This window comes from Patella vulgata, chromosome 6 (genome assembly GCF_932274485.2).
Source record: "Patella vulgata chromosome 6, xgPatVulg1.2, whole genome shotgun sequence".
Taxonomy (NCBI): Eukaryota; Metazoa; Mollusca; class Gastropoda; family Patellidae; genus Patella; species Patella vulgata.
In genome coordinates, this window is record NC_065884.2 from 6469700 (window position 1) to 6497196 (window position 27497).

The window sequence follows — 27497 nt, forward strand, 5'->3', positions numbered from 1 at the left end:
TTCCAATGTAATTCGATATAAGAGCAGGCCGTAGTGCCGCTGCCCGGGCAAAATTTCCCTCATAGCCCACTGCATGGCGTATGCGTGTCTTCATTAGCCCAGTTTAGGAGCAGAATAGTGGGACGTTAAACCCCAATTCATTTTATTTCATTTCATTTGCTTCCAATGTATGGTATTGATAAGGTAATATGTACATCAAGCGAACTCTGAGATCCACGAGGGTGATCTACTGCCATCAGGAATTGAACACAGGTCTTTCACCTTGACTAGCTGAACGCTAGCTATGATGTACATGCTTATGTCACTTTGTCATCGCGAGCTTATTCTTATCTAGGCCAGGTATTATCAAGGCAAGCGATGAATATATTAAGAGATGTAGTAAGCAGCAAAAGAAACGTCAGGTTGGTATGTTACTCTGAATAGACGCATTGCATAAAACTTGCCAAATGTTTTTATTGTATATTTGTTAACACATCTCCAACTTTACCTGGGCAAAACGGCTCCTTCCCAAACACAGAATTGAACCCTGGAAATGTTCTAATGTGTCAACATATACAGTTCAAAAACATTGCTTTGATCCATTTAGTAAGTCGTTTTCTAGAATGATTTGATTAAAGTGCCTCCCTGATTTTGAAATCATACTGGCATTTGTTTTGCTGTTTAGTATATGATATAATTATGATGTTATTGTAGTAGGGGCTGGTATAGAAGGGTTATCAACAGCATATCAACTTGCTAAACGAGGTCAAACCACAGCTTCTACTAGAATAGAACAGGTCAGCTTACCCTCCGCATGATTATAATATATATAGAAAGACTCAAGTCATCAAGGCCAGGGAAGAGATAAAAAAAATAGGTGATGCTAGCTGAGTCTAGGGTCTGTTTTAGGTGGACGTATTATCAAGGCAAGGGGGTGAATATTAAGAGATGTGAAAATGTCTAAAGAAGATATTATATATGATGTTATTGTAGTAGGGGCTGGTATAGAAGGGTCATCTACAGCATATCAACTAGCTAAACGAGGTCAATCAACACTTCTACTAGAACAGGTCAGCTAAAAATAACTATGAACTTATTTGATTTAAATGAAATGAAATGAAATGGGGTTTAACGTCCTACTGTTCTGCTCGGGCTGGACTAATGAAGATGCCATACATAGTGCTATGAGGGAAATTATATCAAATTCAAACTGCCAAGAAAGGATTTTTTTTACGTGCATGCCAATTATGTACAAGAAAATAAAGCACTGGCTTGCGAACTTGAGGGCATGATTTCGATCCCGGGTTGGATTTGGGTAAACGAAATAAAAGTTTCGATTTAATTTTATTTGTTGTTTTGCTTCGTGATTTACATTTTAGAGCTGCGAAGGCTTATTAAATAAGGTGCTAGCTCGCAAACTTTGAGGCCTCGAGGTCGATCCCTATGTTGACTGATCGAATCCCCGGTTGTACGTGAAAATGCAGGTTTCTAAGGATTTCTGGGCTTAAAGGGTTGGTAACACAGCAGCAGATTCAGGAATTGTCGAACTAAAAACCTGACAAATGGCCACTACCTTTGCCGATCTTACCCTCACTCAACATTTCAACCAAACCCTTTTATTTGTGATATTTTCAGTTTCTCCTACCCCACAGTCGAGGCAGTTCGCATGGACAGACTCGTATAAATCGCCGAGCCTATCTTCAGGCAACATATTCTGCTATGATGAAGCAGAATGCTGAAGAGTGGAATATCTTAGAAAAAGAATGTGGTGAAAAGTTATACAAGTAAGTCTTACAGTTTGGCGAGCTATGATATGTTCCTTGCGACACATTACCCTAGCTATCCCGCAGTAGAATGTGGTGAAAAGATACGTGATGTGTGGTGATCTTTGTCTGTGCTCAGCATATTCCTGAAGCAATGGCCCGAGAAATCCCTCTCTAGCTATTGCTGGATTAGCTTCCGATACTTGAGCTTTTGAGATTTTGTCTATTCTTTCCGTTCAATCAAATCTACCCCAAGTACAGCAACATGACAGCCCATTGCTTAATATTAGATCTTCCCGAAAACTTTGGACAGTGATTTAAGATATGAAAACGGTGTAAGTATTGTTTGTCTCCATACAGTATTGTTTGCATTGTATCTGTGTTGATAGATTCGTTTGTCACGCAATTAGTTTTTCTGCTAATTGGGCATAATAAAATCGTGAGTCATGAGGTAACGTTATGTAAACATATTTGGTCCAATTTGGAGCTCAGTTAAAGCGTGATGATATTGTTACGTAGTTAGCTATTCGTTGTTAATCGGACTATTGACCAGTCATAATTTGGAACAGAAATTTGCTTCCTTTACAGCCGTGTTAACTGGGATTAGTTCTGAATACTTTGAAGGATATATTTTGACGCTTGTCGCATCTTTTACTCAAATTTCAATTCAAATTCTTATGTTTCCAGTCAGTGCATGATAGTTAAATCAGAAATCTCATTAATAGTTTTCGTTTGGCGTATAGCAACGACATTGTTCAAAATATCAGCAGTAGTGTTCGTCGATTGTCTCCCTTTGAGTGTTTTTCCATTTTAAGTATCCCCAGTGGTCTCATTCCGTTCTACGTCACTATACCTTGGGTTCATCCATGATGTATTCACATACTTGAATTATTTGCCCTTGATCTAGCTTGATGGAATAGAATGAAATGAAATGGGGTTTAACGTCCTAATGTTCTGCTCCTATATTGGGCTAATGAAGACGGGCATACACCATACAGAGTGCTATGAGGGAAATTTTGCCCGGGCAGCGGCACTATCGCCTACTCTTATATTGAATTCCAACTGCCAAGGGATCTTTCATGTGCATTCCTATGTATACACGGGACCTCGGGTTTTCGTCTCATCCGAAGGACTAGACAGCTGTCCTTGTCGTAGCTTGATGAACCCAGGGGTTAGAGGATTGGAACGGAATAAGATCACAGGGGGTAGCGAGCATCGTGTCACTACCGGCTCGGGATTGTGCAGCGCAGTAGATGCTTGAGGCTGGCCTCTGGATCCAGTCACTTGATTTGATTACATATACGTTTGTTTTTTAAAGATACATTATGGGAGATTAGATAAACAGCTGGCAGTTCTCACTATAATAGATAAAAATTGGATAATGTAAAGGGAATTTGCTGAAGATTTCAGTCACATTGATCCACTATGAACCGAGAATTTAGCGTTTGAATTTTGGGCCTGTCTCGATCGTCATTACTAAAGTCGGTACGATAAAATACATCGTCTCGATTATCCATTTCGTGATTTAATCATGAATGAGCGTAGAAAAGCAGTCCGGTTCCTCATACCGTAAATATCACAGGCTAGCGATGACATCGAGAGTTGATTATGGTCCGGATAAGTTAATTAATGTCTAATTAATAATTTAGATAACATTTCAGGCCTAAAGAAAGAACTGCAAAGACAGATTTAGCTCTTGCAAAATATATGTTTAATACTTGTAATGTTTGTGTATGTTGTGTGTTTTGTCCGCATGTTTGTCTCTGTGTAAAATAGCTTCATTTAACGACGCCCGTTTCTGCTGAGGTGACAATTACATTTTAGGTGATGCATAGTGGTTCCTTGTGAAGGCGCGAGGTTGGATGGCTGAATGATTAGCACGTGCGCGCTGTCATTGAGTCAACTGGCGTGGTTTCGAATCCCCGGCTGTACGTGACAAGGAGTGGTGTCGCCTGTCCAACCTCGTGGGTTTTCTCCGGGCCCTCCGGTTTCCTCCCACTGCTAAAGACCCCTAAACGCAAGCGAATTATGGAAATAAAATTGAACAATATGTTAGTCCCAAAATGATCACGGCGAGTGGACGTTAAACCTCTCTCCCCCCTCTCTCTCCCTCTCTCTCTCTCTCTCTCTCTCTCTCTGTTGATGTTTTAGGTGAAAGCATGCTATTAAACTAAGCTAGCCTTATTTATTAAAGATATTGTTTAATTTGTTTCAGTAATTGTGGAACTCTCGTTGTATCTCGACCATCCATGCTGGAAGGAGTTGAAACGAGGCTAAATGCCAATAAAGCTCCATACCGAGCACTCACAGGGCCCGAGATGAAATCCGAATTCCCTAATGTGACACTACCGGATGATTATGTGGGTATTTACGACTACCAAGGCGGGATACTATTCGCTGATAAATCACTTAGAGCCTTCCAGGTGAAACATCTGAATTCATTTCTTTGCGACACATCTACACCAGATTTACTCAACTCTATGTCTTATTGACATTTGTTAACATGTTTCTCAGAGAGAGAGAGAGAGAGAGAGAGAGAGAGGGGAAGGAGATTTAGCACCCACTCGACACAATCTGGGTTATTTCGGGACTAGCAGATGCTTCAATTTATTTAAATAATTAGCGCGTATGTTTCATTAGCAGTGGGAGGAAACCAGAGGACCTGGAGAAAACCCACGAAGTTGGCATACCTACTCCAAAGCCACTTGACTCAATGACAGGTCGTCTGATCCAATACGCACACGTTAACCATTCGGTCATCTAATTCCATGTTTATATAGCAGTAATATAAGAGTCTACAACGCCCTAATATAAGAGTCTACACCGCCCTGCCATTCAACCGAACAAATCGACCAGACCGACGAAAACGACCTAAATATATATATATATATATATATATATATATATATGTACATGTACATACTATGTCTAAATGTTCGTACAAATTTATGTCTGTTTTGTCAAATGTCCGTATTGCGTGCATGTCTGCAAATGTTTGTCCTTGTCCAAATGTTCGTCCACATTCATGTCTGTTTTGTCACAAATTCGTCTGTTTGAAAACGTCTACTGGCACCTTTTTATTCTTTGCACCTGTTATCTCATGTCTCGTCCTGTTATCTATTGTCTTCTGTACATATATATATATAAAAAAAAACAATTATCCTCTTTTTCACTAATTACATTGTAAATTATTGCACCTTGTATACATAACATGTTATTGTCTGCGATATCACCTCGGTGGAAGCGGACGTAAAATACAACTAACACACACACACAGGAGCTATAACACCATAAGATGTATTCTATAATCTAAGAGGCGCGAGCCTGTAACTCAAACCTAATGACTGTTCGGGAACTGTTACAGACTGACGAGTGCCAACACGAGCCAACGTGTATTCGGGGTATCTCGACAATATTATGTTATTTTCTGATTCAGGAACAATTTAAGAAATATGGTGGAACTTTACGTGATGGTGAACAGGTTCATGACGTAATACCAGGGGATATTGTTATCCTTAAAACCACGACCGGAAATCAGTTTAGAGGAAGAAATGTCGTTCTAGCTCTAGGTCCATACACCAATAATTTACTGGCTAAAACTGGACTTCAATTACCTCTACAGGTGAGTCGGTACTCTGTTAGTCTGTCTTTAAAAGAAGGGATGGATTTACACACTGACAGAAAAACATCTTCAACAGTCAACCACCATAGCTCCTAAGGCAGTACAGGATACCCTGGAGACTTTGGGACTTTGGTTACCCTTGAAAGGGTCGTCACTTTGTTTTCGTGTTTGATATTGTGAGATATTTAAGTACCATATTCATCCCTTTCCATCACTTACAATATTATTCCAAAACATAGTGTTCTTGTTCCTCTGATGAGTTCGATATGAGGACTTGATCAATTCGAGTACTGAATGAATCGATGTCTGTATCTATCTATTGTTTAGGTTGTAAGAATACCTATATTCTATTGGAAAGAAAAGGTGGCTGGGATGTACTCACCTGATAAATTCCCGTGTTTTATTGATGAAACTGCTTCTGAGGGCGAATCCATTTACGGTTTACCATCTCTTGAATATCCGGGGTTAGTCAAGGTAAATACTAATAACTTAAATGATATCCAACTTTGGCACTAAACACAGCATCATATGGCTCCATGTCATTATCCAAGACAGGTATGTAACAGAGGTATGCAACAAACATCCCCTTCAGTGCCAACATTCCAGATTAACAGAGCCCCATGGTGGCTGAATGCGTAAGGCGATGGGACAATGGCATGGAGATTCGAGGCTCGATCACATTTGTGTAGGGAGGAGTGCCTTGCAAGGAAAATGTTCTAGTCATTATCTTCTTACATCTTTGACTTGTCAACCAATGACATTTGGTTATCTTCTTACATCTTTGACTTGTCAACCAATGACAATAGGTTATCTTCTTACATCTTTGACTTGTCAACCAATGACAATAGGTTATTTTCTTACATCTTTGACTTGTCAACCAATGACATTGGGTTATCTTCTTACATCTTTGACTTGTCAACCAATGACATTGGGTTATCTTCTTACATCTCTAACTTGTCAATCAATGACAATAGGTTAACCTCTGACATGCCAACCACTGACATTGGGTTAACTTCTCACATCTCTGACATGCCAACAACTGACATTTGATTGGATCAGCTCCTTATATCTCTGACGTGCCAAACACTGACATTGGTTTCGCTTCCATAAATAACGGATATACGTCGATTGACACTTACATAATTACGACATCAACTTCCGTCGAGATAGTCGTAGACACCCCAACGACCATTTGCACAGACCGGGCTGTTGTTGACTCTTGTACCGCTCCTCTTGAAACTGGATTAACTTCCACATCTACTGCCACTGTGCAATCTGTCCTTACACTGTCTCGACGTCCATTCACTGACACCAACATATCCTTAAACATACATTATGCAAGAGCTAAATCTGCCTATTGCAAGTCTTTTTTAGGCTTCAGATGTTATATAAATTATTATTTAGACCTTTATTTACACGACAAGCCCTGTAGACCCCCGGATGGCTTGGATACAGTTTGAATTTAAACAGTCGTTCATTTAAGATTAAATCAATAAATGGCGGAAAATGCTAACGTTTACCGTAAGTCGCTGATGTCATTACCGGAAACTGGTGATGAAAGTCCTGCCAAGCGTCGTACTTGATAATCGAGAATATGTGGGTGGAGTTATCGTCTGTCAATCAAACGATCGCCAATTCTCATAGACGGTGCAGACACAACTGATGCCTATTTCTAGTCCGATCTTCCAACAGTACAATGTAATTTGACTGAAATTTTCAATATTTTCTTTTTTATCATCTAACTCTGAATTATTATAGCAAGAAATGAAATGAAATGAAATGAAATGGGGTTTAACGTCCTACTGTTTTGCTCCAAAGTGGGCTAATGAAGACGGGCATACGCCATACAGTGTGCTATGAGGGAAATTTTGCCCGGACAGCGGCACTACGGCCTACTCTTATATCGAATTCCAACTGTCAAGGGATCTTTTACGTGCACGCCAATGTGTACACGGGACCTCGGTTTTTCGTCCCATCCGAACGACTAGACAGCTGTCCTTGTCAGCCCCTCCGATTATAGCAAGAATGGCCAACTCTTTATAAAACTCTTAAATAACATATCCTTAATTAGAAAATAGTAATCATTCTGTTATCTTTACGAGTAGTCAGTTGAAACTGAGTGTCAACCTACATACCAGAACCTGCTTCTTAGAAGGTAATCTCTGGATAATAGCCAACAGCAGGTACGCTATCCAGAGAGCAAAAAGGTCATGAATCATGTAAGAGGGCGGTGATTTGTGTTGCTCTTAGAAAATATGGAGCCACGGTGGCTAAGTGGGTAAGACGCTGGCTAGCTAGCCTGGAGGTCGGTTGTTCGATCTCTGCATTGGCCGAGAAAATTCTGCAGGACGTGGGCCTGTCTAGTCGTTCGGATTGGACGAAAAACCGAAATCCCGTGTATACATTGGCATCCACGTACAATATCTCTTGACAGTTAGAATTCGATATAAGAGTAGGCCATAGTGCCGCTGTTCGGGCAAATTTCACCCATATCACACCGTATGGTGTATGGCCGTCTTCATTAGTCGGAGCAGAACAGTAGGAAGTTAAATCCCATTTCATTTTATTTCATTTCTTAGAAAATGATTCATAACCCTATGATCTGATATTCCATGCTGGGTGTGTTGTTTTATGAAATATGTGATAGTTCATAGTGGGTGAGTTGTTTTATTAGATATGTGATATTCCATACTTGGTTTGTTGTTTTATGTGATATTACATACCAGGTTTGTTGTTTTATTAGATATGTTTGCACGCTGGTCCCGTGGTGGATCCCCACAAGAGAGAAGATGTTGATTCCACCTGGGTGCGAGAGAGAATGATGAAATACATCGCGAAAACGTTTCCATGGTTAAACCCTGTGCCTGCTATAGAAGAAACCTGTATTTATACGGTAAAAATATTTCAACCTATTACAAATACCATTTGTAGACGACCAAGGCCATAATAATCAGGCTGTTGGCCTGGAACTTCCGGGGGATTTTCTGATGTGGTAGCCCCTTACCATTGATGAAGCATGGAGGACCTCGCAATAACACCGTCCTGTCGGATAGGACGAAACATCGAGGTCCCATGTATTTGTTGGTGTGTACGTAAACGAAACCTTCCGGACATGCCCATCTTCTTCATAGGAGCCGTTTAACCCCATTTCATTTTTAGTCTTTATTGGGGTTTTTTTTATGTTAATTTAATATAATTATTTTGTTTTATTTCTGTTTCTAGAATTCTCCAGACAAACATCTGTTTCTTGACCGTCATCCAAAATATGAAAATATCATCATAGCGGCCGGTTTCTCTGGTAAGGTTTTATTGTATTGTTATTCATGCAATATCCTAAAGGATATCAGACTCGCTGGCTTACCGTAACCACTTTTTTGTATGTGATTTCATAAATAAATATGTAGTCTCCAGTATGGTGGCTGTGACTTTAAATAAATATCGTTTAAGTGTGATCTAGAACCATTTAATATTTGTTTAAAATCAACGATTGGATATTTTATTAATTGCGTGCACATAGCTAGCTAGTATATATCGTTTGCCTGTTTTTGAAAACAATACCATCTACCCATGCAGATGAAAATCTTGGAAATCTCCATGGGTGGTAGACATACCATGAATCATTATTGTCCATCTGTGAATAGTTATGTCCTACAAACGTTATACAATAGTCCAAAGAAAACGTATGCCAAATGTTATGTCGATGGTACTAGAATTGGTGGAGGTTTGGACAATTTTGGAGAGCGTCGTCCAAGCCGCCCATCAAGTCAATATATTATTCTTCTAATCTGTTTATATAAATTTTAATTTTATTTTTAATTATTTTCACAAAATTTATCCCTTTTTCTTCCAGGACATGGATTCAAACTAGCGCCTATTGTAGGAAAAATTTTAAGTGATTTGGTCCAGGCAAAGACACCAGCGTTTGATATGGATTGGTTTAAAATTTCCCGATTTGATAAAGGAGGCGAGAACCTTTCATCCAAGTTATAGTGTCCATTCAGAATGATATTATGATTGGGCAATTAAAATAAATTAACATAAAATAATTAAAAAAAAAGCATCTAACGAAGTTTGAATAATATAAATATCATTTGACTTAAAGATCGATCAAAATAACAAATTAGGTATGAGAGAGAGAGAAATGGGGTTTAACATCCACTCGAGACAAACTAGGTCATTTCGGGACTAACATATGGTTCAATTTTAATTTATATAATTTGCTTGTGCGTAGGGGTCTTTAGCAGTGGGAGGAAACCGGAGGACCCAGAGAAAACCCACGAGGTTGGACAGGCGACCTTACTCCTTGTCAAATGATGTATGAGGTTTAACTTTGAATGGCTTCTTATTCAAACTGTTAATTAGTTTATTGTTATCCACGTGTATATAACATTCTGTAACATGTTTGATTGTATCATTGCTTGATAACGGTGAGAGTACCCTCATTGAAACGTTGCAGTAAATAAACCTGAAATGAAATGGGGTTTAACGTCCTACTGTTCTTCTCCTATACTGGGCTAATGAAGACGGGCATACGCCATACAGTGTGCTATGAGGGAAATTTTGCCTGGACAGCGGCACTACGGCCTACTCTTATATCGAATTCCAACTGTCAAGGGATCTTTACGTGCACGTCAATGTGTACACGGGACCTCGGTTTTCCGTCCCATCCGAACGATTAAACAGCTGTCCTTGTCAGGCCCTCCGTCCTGCATCACTGACAAGGGGGAACCACGCCGGAAAATCTGGATGAACTTTCTCGGCCAATGCAGGGGGCGAACACCCGACCTCCAGGCTAGCGAGCCAGCGTCTTTACCACTTAGGTTAATAGACCTGGAGGTCGGGTGTTCGATCCCTGCATTGGCCGAGAAAGTTCATCCAGATTTTCCGGCGTGGTTCTCCCTTGTCAGTGATGCAGGACGGAGGGGCTGACAAGGAAAGCTGTCTAGTCGTTCGGATGGGACGAAAAACCGAGGTCCCGTGTACACATTGGCGTGCACGTAAAAGATCCCTTGGCAGTTGGAATTCGATATAAGAGTAGGCCGTAGTGCCGCTGTCCGGGCAAAATTTCACTCATAGCACACTGTATGGCGTATGCCCGTCTTCATTAGCCCAGGTTAGGAGCAGAACAGTAGGACGTTAAACCCCATTTCATTTCATTTTCATTTCATTTCATTTTAATAGACCTAGTGAATGTTATCCATAAATCTGTCTGTTTAATATATATCGCTTTCACTAAATCCTTTCAAAGATAACAAATTATTCACTGGAGCACATCAAATGATAAAAAAATCTCTTCTTAGATCCCAAATCTTTCTGTATCAAGTGGCGGGTTGATAAGTTAGAAATATTTATTACCATGGATTAAACAATCAATTTAATAATAATTTCTGCCATTTTTTTTCCGCGAGTTCAACATTTTGTTTTAAAAACATTCCACACAAAACCGTGTAATTTTAGATCCCAAATCGTTCTGTATCAAGTGGAGGGTTGATAAGTTAAGCATATTTATTACCATGGATTAAACAACAAATTTAATACTAATTTCTGCCATTTTTTTTCCGCGAGTTCAATATTTTGTTTTAAAAACATTCCACACAAAACCGTGTTAATGGTGTTTAACGTCCGCTTCCACCGAGGGTGATATCGCACTACGAATATCCCAACCACCTTACCTCCGTTAACCATCAAACGTCCGATGTTTTGTAGAGCATTTGGTTACTTCTTTGTTTAGTTACTTTCATTTTGAAACGCGAATGGCTGAAAAGGGACACTTGAATTTGTTAAAGGGTGGTGAGGGGAGGGGCTGAGGGATAACCTGAATTCCTAGACACTATTAGTTATATCTTCCCTCTAGTCTCGAGGTGTCGGAGTTGGGTATTACGAAAGCCCAGAAGGCTCATTCCAAATTCCAAATTCCAAATGCGAAATTCCAAATTCCAAATGCGATCGTATAATGTGGTCGTATATTGTCGTCGCCCCCGTCCGTCCGTCCGGCGTCCACAATTGCTTATGGACGCTGTAGAGGCTAAAGTTAATATCCGATTGACTTTAAATTTATACACAGTGTTTAAGGTCATGAGATGAAGACTCCTATTGATTTTCGGCGATTTCCAATAATTACTGCCAGAGTTATGGCCCTTGATCACTTCAAAAATTCTTGTGGACGCTCTAGAGGCTAAAGTTAATATCTGATTGACTTTAATTTTATACACAGTGTTTATTGATTTTTAGCGATTTCCGTTAATTACTGCCAGAGTTATGGCCCTTGATCACTTAAAAAAATCTTGTGGACGCTCTAGAGGCAAAAGTAAATATCCGATTGACTTTAAGTTTATACACAGTGTTTAAGGTCATGAAAGAAAGAAGTCTGTTGAGTTTCAACGATTTCCGAGTATTACTGCCCAAGTTATGGCCCTTGATCACTTTGAAAAATCTTGTGACGCTCTAGAGGCTAAAGTTATCATCCGCTTGACTTCAGATTCATACACAGAGTTTAAGGCCTTGAGACGAACAAGAATATTGATTTTCATTGAATTTTGATAATTTGAACAGCTAAATCCATGATATTAAATGTTTCGCATACTAAACGTTGGCATGGGGCAGAACTTTATAAAAAAAACAAACAAATTCTAATGATTTTCCGATAATTACTTAATGAATTGTTACTCTTAATCAGATTTTAGTGTATTATAAATGTTTCATTACCGCAAAAAGTAAAAAATATGCGATAACTCTTGTTGACTGCCCGGACGATTTACCTGCTGTAGGCGTAATATCCTCTCTGCAGCAACCATGATGATTGTAATGTAACGTGATTATGTCGCATTTGGAATTTCGCATTTGGAATTTGCAATTTCGAATCTAGTAATTTGGAACGGGTGTTTATCCGGCATAGGCATCAGTTGGGTAAACTAGCACTAATTAGTTGTGTAAAATTACAATTTAATTTAATTCTAATTTGTTTAATTGAGGGGGGCTGTCAATTTGCTATTTTATTCATTTGATTGGTAAGACATGAATTTCGCATTTGGAATTTCGCATTTGGAATTTGGAATTTGGAATGAGTCTTCTGGGCTTTCGTAGAGTATCGATGGCAAAGTTATTGAAAGTTAACCTGCTTTTTATAATCATGTCGGTTATTTGGTAAAATTAAAACTGGCCAATTACCAGTTCTTGGCAGTTAAAGCTGGTTGTAATTAATCATTTAATCAAATAAAGAGGAGGAAGAGACGGAGTTTAAAGTCCACTCTACACAAACTAGGTCATTTGGGACCAACCGCCTTCAGCGTGATGTCAAACCGAAAAATAGTAATTACAGTAAACACTATATAATTGAAACACAGAATCCGGCCACCTTTGCTATACAAGAAACAGTAATCATTGGTTAACGTAGGACTAAAGGCGGTAGCCTGTGTTGTAACAAAATATGCATAGTAGCCACCCGGTGCATCTTTGTGAAACATTCAAGTTCACTACCCTTAATTACAGAATATTAGTGGTGTCATCAAGAGTTGCATATCTTTCAATATGGCGCTCCAAGCTCGAAAATGACGGCGTGGTTAGTAAATCCGTCCAATTTCGTATCCAAATTGACCGTTTAAACGGCAACTGCTACTTCCGGTTTCGCCGGTGATGTCACGAATGTTATCTTCAGCTTACTGTTGCGTCTTTAAGAAATATTTTATAAGTTGATTGTAGTAGTTGTGATTGTTATCTATGTATTGTTAGAAAACAAAAAATAGGTGGACCATGACCTTTAATATTTTACACAATACATCTATCTGTTATCTGTGACCGCTGATGTTGTTGTTGGTGTTATATCTACCATATAAGCAAAGAAAGATACACACATCGAGGCAAGTGGTGTATGAATAGCCGAGTCAGTATCCAGGACGCGGTTAAACACGTACCAGTTTTAAGCTAAATACAGGTATGGAACAAATATCTCCTTCCGGCGTGGCTCCCCCCTTGTCAGTGATGCAGGACGGAGGGCCTGACAAGGACAGCTGTCTAGTCGTTCGGATGGAACGGAAAACCGAGGTCCCGTGTACACATTGGCGTGCACGTAAAAGATCCCTTTGCAGTTGGAATTCGATATAAGAGTAGGCCGTAGCGCCGCTGCCCGGGCAAAATTTCCCTCATAGCACACTGTATGGCGTATGCCCGTCTTCATTAGCCCAGTATAGGAGCAGAACAGTAGGACGTTAAACCCCATTTCATTTCATTTCATTTCAATATCTCCTTCAGGGTTAGTGCTAAATGAGAAGGCTAGCTCAAGATTTAGCTATAGGTCACGAGATTTAAACAAGACTAGCGGTAATCCCAACCCTAACCTTAGCCTTGGACCTAGCCCCAATGATTACTCTAACCCTACAATCTCGCCAATAACTCAGCGACATTTGACAAAAAAATTGAGCTGGCCTTAACAAATAGGTCACGAGATGTAAACAAGGCTAGCGGTAATCCCAACTCTAACCCTACAATCTCGCCAATATCTCAGCGACATTGACAAAAAAAATTGAGCTGGCCTTAACAAATAGGTCACGAGATGGTTCGATCCCAGTTGTGTAGGAAGAGAGGCGTTGCAGGGACCACTGTCTAGTTGTTCGGATAGGATGAACAACCGAGCTCCCATTAACAATTTGGCTTGCAGATGGCATTCGAAATAAGAGTAGATAATAGTGCCGCTCTCCGGGCAAAATGTCACACATGGCGTATGCCCATCTTTATTAGCCCCGTTAAGAACCACTTCATTTTATTTTACGACTAAAACAATAAAAGTAGTTAAAACAAAAAAATATTTAGATCACTCCCAATATTTTCGCCCCATTTCATGTCATCATTTTGTACGGAAGCATATAATAGTAACTCCTATATTTTTTCATTTTTATAAAACTAAACATTACACCTGCTTAGTAACTCAGCACACAGCTAAACACACCTCTCTGACACATTGCACCCTACTCCAACTACACACCCCCACTCACACCCTCTGCATACCCGTCCCATACTGCACACACCTCTCTCACACCCTCTGTATACCTCTTTTATACTGCACACACTATACTTCAACCGCACACACCTCTCCCATTGCAATCGTCCCTCAACGCTACACATGCTGCCCACCTCTCGCATACTGCACACACCAACTACATACCTGTCTCATAGTGCACACATTCCACTGAAACCGCACACCACTCTCAGCTGCAATCCTCCATCAACACTACACACGCTGTCCACCTCTCGCATACTGCACACACCTCGCTCACACCTTTGCATACATGTCTCACTGCACACACTCCACATAAACCGCACACCCCTCTCCGACTACAATCCTCCATCAACATACTGCACACACCTCTCTCACACCTCTGCATACATGTCTCACCGCACAGACTCCACATAAACCGCACACCCCTCTCCGACTACAATCCTCGAACAACGCTACACACGCTGCCCACCTCTCGCATACTGCATACACCCTCTGTATACCTGTTTCATACTGCACACACTCACCTTAAACCGCACACCCCTCTCCCACTGCAATCCTCTCCCAACGCTACACTCTCCCAACTCTGGCATACTGCACACACCTCTCTCCCACCCTCTACATACCTGTCTCTCACCGCACACACTCCACTTATACCGCGCACCCCTCTCCCACTGCATCCTCTCTCAATGCTACACCCCACTCTCACCGCATACCTCTCTCACACCCTCTGCACACACTTTACTTAAACCGCACACGCCCTCCCACTGCAATCCTCCCTCAACGATACACACCTCTCGCATGCTGCACACACCTCTCGCACACTTCACACCACTATATCACTATGTTGTCTTAATTAAGATATAGTAACTCTTGTATGTATATATATGACTTTTAGCGAGGTATTATGTATTAAATATGACTTAGTATCTAATAATTATGTTCTAATGCGAATTTCGTCGTAATGGCAAGTCATAATTAGGACTAAGTATCTCCTAATTAGGACGTATTGCTTATCTTTATTTATTCATTTGGCCCTAATATGCTTCCGTAATTTTTGTCCTACTAAGATCGTTTCGTTAGTCTAACTGCTATTGGATGCAGGAGGGAGAGCCTGACAAGCACAGCGGTCTAGTCGTTCGGATGGAACGAAAAAAAACCGAGGTACCGTGTACACATTGGCGTGCACGTAAAAGATCCATTGGAGAGAGAGAGAGAGAGAGAAATGGGGTTTAACGTCTACTCGACACAAACTAGGTCATATCGGGACTAACATATGGTTTAATTTTATTTCAATAATTCGCTTGCGCGTAGGGGTCTTTAGCAGTGGGAGGAAACCGGAGGACCCGGAGAAAACCCTACTCCTTGTCACGTACAACCGGGGATTCGAAACCACGCCAGTCGACTCAATGACAGACTTTATGATACAGCGCGCGCACGCTAACCATTCAGCCATCCAACCCCCCCAAGATCCATTGGCAGTTGGAAGTCGATATAAGAGTAGGCCGTAGCGCCGCTGTCTGGGCAAAATTTCCCTCATAGCACACTGTATGGCGTATGCCCGTCTTCATTATCCCAGGTATTGATAAAGTAATGCGTACATCCAGCGGACTCTAAGATCCACGAGGGTTGTAAACCTTTATCAGCAACTGACCAGACGTCTTTCACCTCGGCAGCTCCAATCTTGACTGGATGAACACTAGCTATGATGTCTATGCGTATGTCACCACGGGCTTATGCTTATGTATGACTATATGGTCACAGATCACTACTGATTTCCCCGTTTGATTTTAATGTTAATTCTCGTCTGTTAGACCGGTTCTAACTCTTTCCCGAATATTCGTTGGGCAGAAAGCTTTCTACCACAGATGGAGCAACATGTGGTAACCTCTTGCCCACTAGCACACATGAGGTTCACCATGGAAAACTTGAGATACACAAACTGGAAGTAGAGATAATAAAACATGCAATAGTCCACCCCACATTTCAACCTAACCAACCTCTCAACTCTTGTATCCTTCCGCCTCAAAATCATGTATATTCACCAAAGCCTAGCTGAAAATGTATTTAGACCCTTTTTTTCGATTCTACACCAAATAGTCAACAAAAAGGGAGGAAAGGGAGAGAAAGACTAAAAATAACTTTCGCCCTACCATAGGAATATTTGGTGAGCTGTATCCATATCCTTCACATAATGTGTACAACTATGTCCGCGAATAGGCAGGGATTTTAACATCGATTGACTCTATGTACTTTTTATGTGTATGTTATCTAGGCCAGAGAAGAATAATCAAGTCGAGAGGAGTATTTGAAGTGTGAAAATGTCTAAAGGAGATATTATATATGATGTTATTGTAGTAGGGGCTGGTATAGAAGGGTCATCTACAGCATATCAACTTGCTAAACGAGGTCAATCCACACTTCTACTAGAACAGGTCAGCTAAAAATAACTATGAACTTATTTGATTTAAATGAAATGAATTGAAATGGAGTTTAACGTCCTACTGGTCTGCTCCTATACTGGGCTAATGAAGACGTGTATACCCCATACAGTGTGCTATGAGGGAAATTGTGCCGGGCAGCGGCACTATCGCCTACTCTTATATCGAATTCCAATTGCCAGGGGATCTTTTACATGCATTCCAATATATACACGGGACCTCGGTTTTCCGTTTCATCCGAAGGACTAGACAGCTGTCCTTGTCAGGCCCTCCGTTCTGCACCACTGACAAGGGGTAACCACGTCGGAAAATCCAGATGAACTTTCTCGGTCAATGCAGGTATCGAAGACCCGACCTCCAGGCTAGCGAGCCAGCGTCTTACCCACTTAGCCACCGTGGCTCCTTTTTTGATTTAAGTAAAACATAAATTTAGTAAAACATAAAATAACTATAAAACAATGTTGATTTAATTATGTTTGTTGTGGTGATTTCGGGGCATTATTTGGGTAAAATAAAAAAAAGTATCGATTTATTTATATTTCATGTTTTGTTCTGTGTTTTATATTTTAGAGCTGCGATGGCTTAATTAAATAAGGCGTTATCTCGCTAACCTGGAGACCCGGTGTTCGGTCCTGATGTTCGTCGAGAAAGGTCAAGGAGATTTTCGCTCGTGATTTTTTCTTGTCAGTGCATAGGGGAGAGAGAGAGAGAGAGAAATTGGGTTTAACGTCCACTCGACACAAACTAGGTCATTTCGGGACTAACATATGGTTTTAATTTTATTTCAATAATTCGCTTGCGCGTAGGGGTCTTTAGCAGTGGGAGGAAACCGGGGGACCCGGAAAAACCCACGAGGTTGGACATACCACCCTACTCCTTGTCACGTACAACCGGGGATTCAAAACCACGCCAGTTGACTCAATGACCGGCCTTATTATACAGAGCGCATTTGCTAACCATTCGGCCCCCCCCCCCCAGTGGCAAAGGACGGGAAAACTGAGGCCCCGTGTACACACTGGCCTGGAATTCGAAATAAGAGTAGGCCATATTATAGTGCCAATGACTGGGCAAAATGTCCCCAGAGCACACTGCATGGCATATGCCCATATTCATTATACCAGTTGGAGCAGAAACAAAGTAGGGCGTTAAACCCCATTTCATTTTATTTATATACATCTGATCACGTTCTTTACATACAGACATCCACGGGAATGACAAACGTCTTTATTATTATATCTGTAGATTCTTTTATTAAGACACGTCAATAGGTATGAGGACGTGCCGCTTTGTTGCGTTCTATATTGAGGGAATCTTGTGTACGAAGAATCTACTACAATAGGTATATAGGTTGGGGTAGTTGCTTACTCGCTTGGCTGATTCGTTATGAAATGAAATGAAATGAAATGAAATGGGGTTTAACGTCCTACTGTTCTGCTCCTATACTGGGCTAATGAAGACGGGCATACGCCATATAGTGTGCTTTGAGGGAAATTTTGCCCGGGCAGCGGCGCTATCGCCTACACTTATATCGAATTCCAATTGCCAAGGGGTCTTTTACGTGCATTCCAATGTATACACGGGACCTCGGTTTTTCATATCATCCGAAGCACTAGACAGCAATCCTTGTCAGGCTGATTCGTTATGATATGTACAATAAATAGAACAGTGTTATGACACAGTTATGATAACATACATGTAATATATACATTTATCAGTAACATATGTGAGTTTTATCAAATCTTAAATAAACACACGTGATCGATATATTTATCAGTGTTGCATATAGCATACGTTTGATAATAATTTTATAATTCAGTACATGCCTTGCCTTGTTGCAAGTATTAACGTAGCGCACGTGCTATATATCATAAAGCCTGTCATTGAGTCAACTGGCGTGGTTTCGAATCCCCGGTTGGACGTGACAAGGAGTAGGGTCGCCTGTCCAACCTCGTGGGTTTTCTCCGGGTCCTCCGGTTTCTTCCCACTGCTAATGACCCCTACGCGCAAGCGAATTATTGAAATAAAATTAAACCATATGCTGGTCCCGAAATGACCTAGTTTGTGTCGAGTGGACGTTAAACCCCATTTCTCTCTCTCTCTCTCTCTCTCTCTCTCTCTCTCTCTCACTGTCTTGTCTTAAAGAAGATTGCTGATTTCTAAGGATTTCTGGTGTTAAAGTGTTTTAGTTAACCGTGGTAATACAGCAGCAACTTTAGTATACAATGGAATCGTTGAACACAAGCCTGGCAAAGCAAGTGCTATTTATGCATTTCGCCACCTCCCTTCCCGATCTAAACCTTTCTCAATCTCTCCACCAAAGCCTGTTTTTTTGTGGTATTTTCAGTTTCCCCTACCCCACAGTCGAGGCAGTTCACATGGACAGAGTCGTATTACACGACGAGCCTATCCCCAGGCGATATATTCTGCCATGATGAAAGATAGTTTTGAAGGGTGGAATGTCTTAGAAGAAGAATGTGGTGAAAAGCTATACAAGTGAGTACTCAATAAGATGTTACTATTTGATATTCTGGTGTGGTGGGGGATTAGATGGCCGAATGGTTAGCGTCTGCGCGCTGTATCATAAGGCCTGCCATTGAGTCAACCGGCGTCGTATCGATTCCCTAGATGTACGTGGCAAGGAGTGGGGTCGCCTATCCAACCTCGTGGGTTTTCTCCGGGTTTCCTCCCACTGCTAAAGACCCCTACGCGCAAGCGAATTATTGAAATAAATTGAACCATATGTTAGTCCCGAAATGACCTAGTTTGTGTCTAGTGAACGTTAAACCAATCTCTGATGTGCTAACATCTAAAGGCCCGGTCCCACTGCACTTACGGATGCAAAGAGGATGTAAAACGGGGGAAAAAAACGTGCCCTCCGTTTGACAACGTCATGCATCCGTTGTGTACTCATTGCATACGTGTTTCATACGCTCTATCCCTTGAGCATCCGTTCACTTTGATTTCATTCGCGGAAAAAGTTTTGAGCGGCACAAAACTTTTATAACGGATGAACTTTCTGCCGTGTACGATGTAAATGCGCGACATATACGAGCACCAAACGTTCCATGTCCGTTATCATCCGTTAAACGTCCACTGTATCCTCTCTGCATCCTCGCAACTCACATCCGCTCCAGCTGAAAACGGAAAGAGGGAGGAAAGATAAGGTACATAGAACGTCTATACATCGTTAGTAGCACGGAAATAGAAAGGTTGTAAGCTTATGCATCTCCTATAGTACGTGATGCATCCGCTTCACCCGCTATGCTTCCGCTCTTTCCACTATGCGTCCGCTTCGAAATTATCCCCGATAACCCCTTCGGAGCTGTCATCCACTTCCATCCGCTTTCATCCGCTAGGCTTCCGATGAACATCTATTTAACATCCCCGCTACATACTTCGGAAATTTTCGTCAATTTTGTCCATTTCTGGAGCGGATGAAAACGGATGGAGCCACCCCCGAAAGTTTGCTCGCCCGTTGTGTCCTTTTTGCATACGTTTAGTCCATCGGCCACTGGGACCGGGCCTTTACATCGGAACAGTCAAAAGCAGAGGACATACGTTAAGAGCTAGTTTACTTCTTTCAGCGGACGGCAAAATTCACAATTTCCAGTTATCTACTGACACATTTAATTTATAGAAACAGTCCATTTATTTCACACAAATTCTTTTTTTACGCGGACAAGCAACCACAAACCATAATTAAACAGGAAATGGTTGAATGGTTGAACTTCGGTAAATTCAAAAATCGAACAGGATTCCACATGAAACGAAACCTATCTATTTTTATACGCCCACATTGAGATGAAGTCTCTTCATTTTCAGTGATTTTCGATATTTACTGTCAGAGTTATGGCCCTTGATCACTTTGAAAAGTCTTGTGGACGCTCTAGAGGCGAAAGTCAATATCCAATTGACTTTAAATTTATACACAGTGTTTAAGGTCATAAGACAAAGAAGTCTATTCATTTTCAGTGATTTTCGATAATTACTGTCACAGTTAAGAGCTTGAGACGAACAAGTATACTGATTTTCAATGAATTTTTATGACTTGAACAGCTAAATCCATGATATTAAAAGTTTTGTATACTAAACGTTAGCATGGGGCAGAACTTTATAAAAACCAAACAAATTCTAATGGTTTTCTGATAATTACTTCATGAGTTGTTACTCTTAATCAGATTTTAGTGTATTATAAATGTTTCATTACCGAAAGAAGTAAAAATATGCGACAACACTTGTTGACTGCCCGGACGATTTAGCTACTGTGGGCTACTGGTTTTGTTGCGTCATTCATCCATGTAAATCTAAACATTTTCATACATTATTTTCAGGTTTTTATGAAAAGTATGATATTAAACAATTAATGTTTATCTTGTTTCAGTAATTGTGGAGCCCTCTATGTATCCCCACCATCTATTCTGGAACCAGTAGAAACAGGGTTAAAGGTCAACAAAGCTCCATACAGAGCACTCACATTACCAGAGCTGAAATCCGAATTCCCTAATGTTACAGTGCCGGATGATTATGTGGGTATTTACGACTACCAAGGTGGAATACTCTACGCTGATAAATCACTGAAAGCTTTTCAGGTGATACATTTGAATTCAATTCTGTGCGAAACGTCAACACTAATTTAAAAAAAAAAAAAGTACAAGTAGGGCTATAATATTACATAATAAGTTGTAATTGATAGTCTGCGTTCCACGAGCCTAGGACGCAGACCTACTGACTGTTCGGGAAATACCAATGTAGACCATAAAGCGTGGAACTATCTAGTGATTGAATCGTTCCCGCTTTTGTTCTTCGTAGTGTTTAACGTCCGCTTCCACTGAAGTTTTTATTTTCATTTTTTATTTTTAGTATATTTAGCGCATGCACTGGGGTCTTCCCTGTGGGAGGAAACCAGAGTAAACCGACGAGGTTGAGAAGGCGCCCCTATTTCCAAGCTACATACGCTCACACAAGCTAGAGGTGACCGACCAGCAAGACCTCAAAGCAAATGAAATGAAAATTAAATGAAATGGGGTTTAACGTCCTACTGTTCTACTCCTAAACTGGGCTAATGAAGACGGGCATATGCCACACAGTGTGCTATGAGGGAATTTTTGCCCGGGCAGCGGCGCTACGGCCTGCTCTTATATTGAATTCCAACTGCCAAGGATCTTTTACTTGCACGCCAATTTGTACACAGAACCTTGGTTTTTCGTCCCATCCGAACGACTAGACAGCTGTCCTTGTCAGGCCCTCCGTCCTGCATCACTGACAAGGGGAAACCGCGCCGGAAAATCTGGATAAACTTTCTCAGCCAATGCAACTCAAAGCCTATACACTCTACCCCACTAGGTCATCGGAACTCTCATCCCGGTTTTAGTTATATGACAAGATGTAAGGTCGTTTGACTAACCTCGGGGATTTCGCAGGCTACTCCGATATCCTACCCAATGCCGGATTATGGCTCTGCTGGCCTTTAGACACATTTTGATGGGTAGCCTGAAAATACAGATATATTGGGTTCAAGGATAAAAGGAAGAACGTTAAATTTAATAGAAAATGTATTACCAAAATGTTCAGAACCAACTTGTTTTGACAGTACTGTAATTACTATAAGATAACAGTAGCTAGATCACAACTTTTTTACTCTATACTTTTGGGGGCCCTGATTTTTGGCTGGCCCTAAGGCACGTGCCTTATTTGTGTAATGGTTAATCAGGCACTTATCCTACCACTATTATTGAATTAGAAACATACCATATGTGATGAACGTCCAGAAATTATCAGCTGGCATTATCCGATAACTACCGAGCGAAAGATTGAATTAAAATCAGCTATCTTTCATTTAACGACACGTATTCGGGGTATTTGAGGCAGGGAGTGTGATGCAATGACGCACTTTGCGTCATGGGTTTGAATTTTGCGTCCCCTTACACATAGGCTTCGAAATGCCATCGTCCAAAATTTATCAGAGCTGGAGAGCGAGAAACTCTCCTAACGATATTAATATTGTATTTTATGGCCCCAACGGGATCTTGCGTCTCATACTAAATTAGTAGTTACCACGCCCACCCTAGACTTGAAGAGTATTTTGTTATTTTCTGATTTAGGATGTTATTTTCCGATTCAGGAACAATTTAAGAAATATGGTGGAACTTTACGTGATGGTGAACGGGTTGATGACGTGATACCAGGAGATATAGTTACCCTGAGAACCACGACCGGAAATCAGTTTAGAGGAAGAAATGTCGTTCTAGCTCTAGGTCCATACACCAATAACATACTGGCTAAAACTGGACTTCAATTACCTCTAAAGGTAGGTTGACACTGTGTTTGTGACTCTGTCTCCTGAACAAGATATAAATTGGTACACGGACACAAAGGCTTCTTCCACAGTCAATCACCGTAGCTTGAATTTATTGTACAAATAATTTACTGGAGACTTTGGGACTTCGATCACCTTTGAAGTGGTCGTCCTTGTTTTTGGGGTTTTTTTTTATTTGACACAGTTAGATGATTTAAGTTACTTATTTAAGTTAAGTTGTTCGCCCCTTTCCACCTCTTACCAAATTAGTCTGGAACACAATACCTTGTTCCTCAGACCATTTCGGGTATAAAGACATCTCCGTAACTAACATGAATCCATGTATTTTTGTTGATCAGGTTGGGTTTGTCCTTTACTTACGCGAATCGACGTTCTTTTGTATTATTCAAATACAGATCTATATTGAAGCCCATGAAGATCTGACAAGTTGTAGTCGAAGGTCGTGACAGGGTCGCACGGGCGGCTAGTGACCCCATGACCTCATACATTGATTAATTAATCAGCGTTGACGTTTCGAGTGGTTTACCCACAGTTCCGTGCATATGACGCCAAGAAGTCGCCGTAACAGACCGTTTCATTGGCTAATCCCTCACTGCAACCAAAATGCCGGTTATATAACAACTCTTCCAGATCCTGTAGTAGTGAAGATAAGTAAAACGAAATTTTGAGAAATAAAAACGAAACGAAATAGGATCTGTGTTTTAGTCAGATTGGAATATCTCCATTGTTTACTAGTCCAGCGGCTAAGTCGAAAAATATTTCAGTTTGTGGAGAAATTATAAAACTTGGCACACTTATAGGGGACCCCTGGAGGATCATTTTTCGATTAGGACCCAACTCTGAAACGCCCCCTGGTGGCCGCCATCTTGAATTTCAAGATGGCCGTCATATTTGACATACTTTTGCCTATAACTTTGAAACTAAGGCACATACCCCAGATTTTCGGGGTCAAGGAATCCAGTAAATTCATTAGTTTGAACTTCCGATGTTGACTACGTCGGCTCACGTCAATCCGATTGACTTGAAATAGTTATGACGTCATAAGACTAATGACGTCATCATCAATGACGTATAGAAGCAATCTCGTTTTACTAGAGAAAATTATTTTTGGTTATTTGTTTCTCTGGCAAAGATCATCTGCCATCTTGGATTTTTGGTTGCCAGATCTGAATTTCCACTCAATTTTCATTTCTTCTCTAGTCAATATGGCAGACAGTTTCTCATATCTATTGATTTGATGAATGAAATATTCTCTATATAAGCAAATATGGAGAGGAAACAGCTGCTTTTGAAGGAGGAAAACAAAATTTTGAAACCAATTTATTCAATTCTGGTAACCCTAAGAGGAAATTATTTCGATTTTGACAATTTCTGCATGGAATGCTACTTCACACAACTTCAACTTCAGGACCAAAATTTTCGGATTTATCACCTGAAAATCTATCAGTTGAGCAAATTTGGTGAGTATGGGTGGCCTAGTTTAGCTGCGATTTCAATAGGCACCAATGGCGGCCGTGTGTTCCAGAGACACAGCAAAAATCAAAAAAAAAAAAAAATGTTTCTGGTGAAACGAGATTGGTATAGAAGTAAACAATTAATAGAAGTTAGAAGTAAATTACTAGTTTCTAACCTTAGGCGCAATAACCATAAAATCAATACGAATGACTATCATTTTCCATAACACTGTCCATCGCAAGCACACAGTGAAGTACACTGCAGGTTTGCCCTGTGGCACTTGCAGTTTCCCTTGCACGTCTTCTTGCACTTGCAGCTAAGTAACTCGTAGCAAGCCTTGGCGGCCTCAGGAAGCGTGGTCCATACAATTGCCCATTGTCCATAGCACTTCTCCCAACCCCAATCACCTGGTGAGGGAACAAATGGCTTGGGCACTAAGCACTGATCACAGATGTGGCTTGCTTGCAATGCAGCTCTCTTCGTATGTTGCAGTAGGGCTGCTGATGTCGGAGGTATATTTTCTATCTCCCTGGACTTCTTTGAGAAGAGATGGCGCCTTGCAGCATCCACACCTTGAAGTTCGCTGGTGCGATCATACATCAGGACCACAAACCGCTCCAGGGTCACCTTCGATATGTCACGAAGCCTGGAACACAGTGCGTGGAAGGCCTCTGTAGCATCCGGATATGCCTCCCATGCCTGCCAAGCGGACTTCTTTCCACGGTTTGAGAAGAATGACACTGTGTCGCAGCCTGTAAACGCATGGAAAAATGACAGTGCCTGCGACTTCTCTGGCCCGATGCGGCTGACTATCTGGTGTATCCTAATGTGTCTGTAGTTCTAACCAGTGCCAAAGGCAACCCACAGCTCTTCCAGGCCAATCTGCAAGAACTTGGCAACTGCTATGACCACCACGCCAGTATCGACAGTGCGAATCATCACTTTCGTGTGTCCTTGCTGAGCCATGTCCTTAATATGGACGAAGATCCTCGAGTCTGCTTCCTCATGAGAGCAGGGAGCAAGCGCTGAACTTATGGTTCCTCTAGATGAGCACACAACTTGATCATCCACCGTGCTGTAGATCACTTTGGTACCTCCATATAAGTGCGCAAATTTCTGCGCAAGAAACCGAAACAACTCCTCTTTGTTTTCGGTGATCCGAAGAAAGGCTGGCCAGTTGCCGGGGAATCTTGTGGACGATGGAACCCGACGCCGAGTGCCACAGCCTCTCTTCTCTCTTGTTACGGTTTTCAAACTATCAAATATCCCATACAATATCGATTCGACTGACAGTGTCCAGTTCCTTCACCACATATTGTAGGAATACCTTGGCATAATCCTCAAAGGTACAGCAGGTTCCCGGACCCAGAAAGTGAACTACAGCAGGTCCATCGAGAACTTTACAATCAACATCCAAGGAATTATTATGACTGTGTGTCAAGTTTCCTTCCAGGCAGTCCAAAAGGTTATGCTTGTCACCTTGACGCATTTGACCACCAGTTGCCAGTGACGGTTGAGTTGACTGGTTCTCGTGCCGGAAGAATTCATCAAATTCGCCTTCTCTAGTTTGACATGCAATGTACAATCTCGAAAACAGAGCCCTGTCATTTTTCAGTTCAGTCAGCCCCAATGCTGCCTTGCAGCTAAACTAGGCCACCCATACTCACCAAATTTGCTCAACTGATAGATTTTCAGGTGATAAATCCGAAAATTTTGATCCTGAAGTTGAAGTTGTGTGAAGTAGCATTCCATGCAGAAATTGTTAAAATCGAAATTATTTCCTCTTAGGGTTACCAGAATTGAATAAATTGGTTTCAAAATTTTGTTTTCCTCCTTCAAAAGCAGCTGTTTCCTCTCCATATTTGCTTATATAGAGAATATTTCATTCATCAAATCAATAGATATGAGAAACTGTCTGCCATATTGACTAGAGAAGAAATGAAAATTGAGTGGAAATTCAGATCTGGCAACCAAAAATCCAAGATGGCAGATGATCTTTGCCAGAGAAACAAATAACCAAAAATAATTTTCTCTGGTAAAACGAGATTGCTTCTATACGGCATTGATGATGACGTCATTAGCCTTATGACGTCATAACTATTTCAAGTCAATCGGATTGACGTGAGCCGACGTAGTCAACATCGGAAGTTCAAACTAATGAATTTACTAATGATTCCGTGACCCCGAAAATGTGGGGGTAGACACTGAAAATACATTTCTATCTGCCTTAGTTTCAAAGTTATAGGCAAAAGTATGTCAAATATGGCTGCCATCTTGGAATCCAATATGGCCGACATCGAAAGTTCAAACTAATGAATTTACTGGATTCCTTGACCCCGAAAATGTGAGGGTAGACACTGAAATTACATTTCTATCTGCCTTAGTTTCAAAGTAATAGGCAAAAGTATGTCAAATATGGTGGCCATCTTGGAATCAAATATGGCCGACATCGAAAATTCAAACTAATGAATTTACTGGATTCCTTGACCCCGAAAATGTGGGGGTAGACACTGAAATCACATTTCTATGTGCCTTAGTTTCGAAGTTATAGATAAAAGTATGTCAAATATGGCGGCCATCTTGGAATCCAATATGGCGGCCACAAGGGTGCGTTTCAGAGTTGGGTCCTAATCGAAAAATGATCCTACAGGGGTCCCCTCCTATAAGTGTGCTAAGTTTCATAATTTCTCCACAAACTGAAATATTCTGCCATATATTTCGACTTAGCCGCTGGACTATACATGAATCGATGTATTGTATTATTTAGGTCGAACGAATATCGGTACTGTATTGGAAAGAAAAGGTAGTTGGGATGCACTCAGCTGATAAATTCCCGTGTTTTATTGACCCAATTGGCTCTGAGGGCATATCCATATCCATAGATAAAAGTATGTCAAATATGGCGGCCATCTTGGAATCCAATATGGCGGCC

General features: G+C 41.0%; 1 protein-coding gene and 1 long non-coding RNA gene across 3 annotated transcripts; both read left to right on the top strand.

Moving 5' to 3' along the window:
• Positions 1 to 923: 923 nt before the first annotated feature.
• LOC126824941 (peroxisomal sarcosine oxidase) lies at positions 924 to 9797 on the top strand. Its single transcript, XM_050554395.2, has 8 exons — positions 924 to 1049; positions 1615 to 1763; positions 3958 to 4165; positions 5179 to 5364; positions 5692 to 5838; positions 8108 to 8257; positions 8587 to 8662; positions 9215 to 9797. Exons 1-8 carry the CDS (start codon positions 936 to 938, stop codon positions 9352 to 9354), a joined length of 1170 nt encoding a protein of 389 aa, XP_050410352.2. The 5' UTR covers positions 924 to 935; the 3' UTR covers positions 9355 to 9797.
• A 3395-nt stretch (positions 9798 to 13192) lies between these two features.
• Positions 13193 to 27439, top strand: LOC130013265 (uncharacterized). Of its 2 annotated transcripts, XR_008788656.1 has the most exons (6): positions 13193 to 13294; positions 16629 to 16788; positions 19139 to 19287; positions 21176 to 21383; positions 22916 to 23101; positions 27333 to 27439. It is a non-coding gene; the product is annotated as an uncharacterized LOC130013265 (long non-coding RNA). The 2 variants fall into 2 exon arrangements; XR_008788655.1 differs by lacking the exon at positions 13193 to 13294 and having other exon boundaries at positions 16534 to 16788.
• Positions 27440 to 27497: the final 58 nt, after the last annotated feature.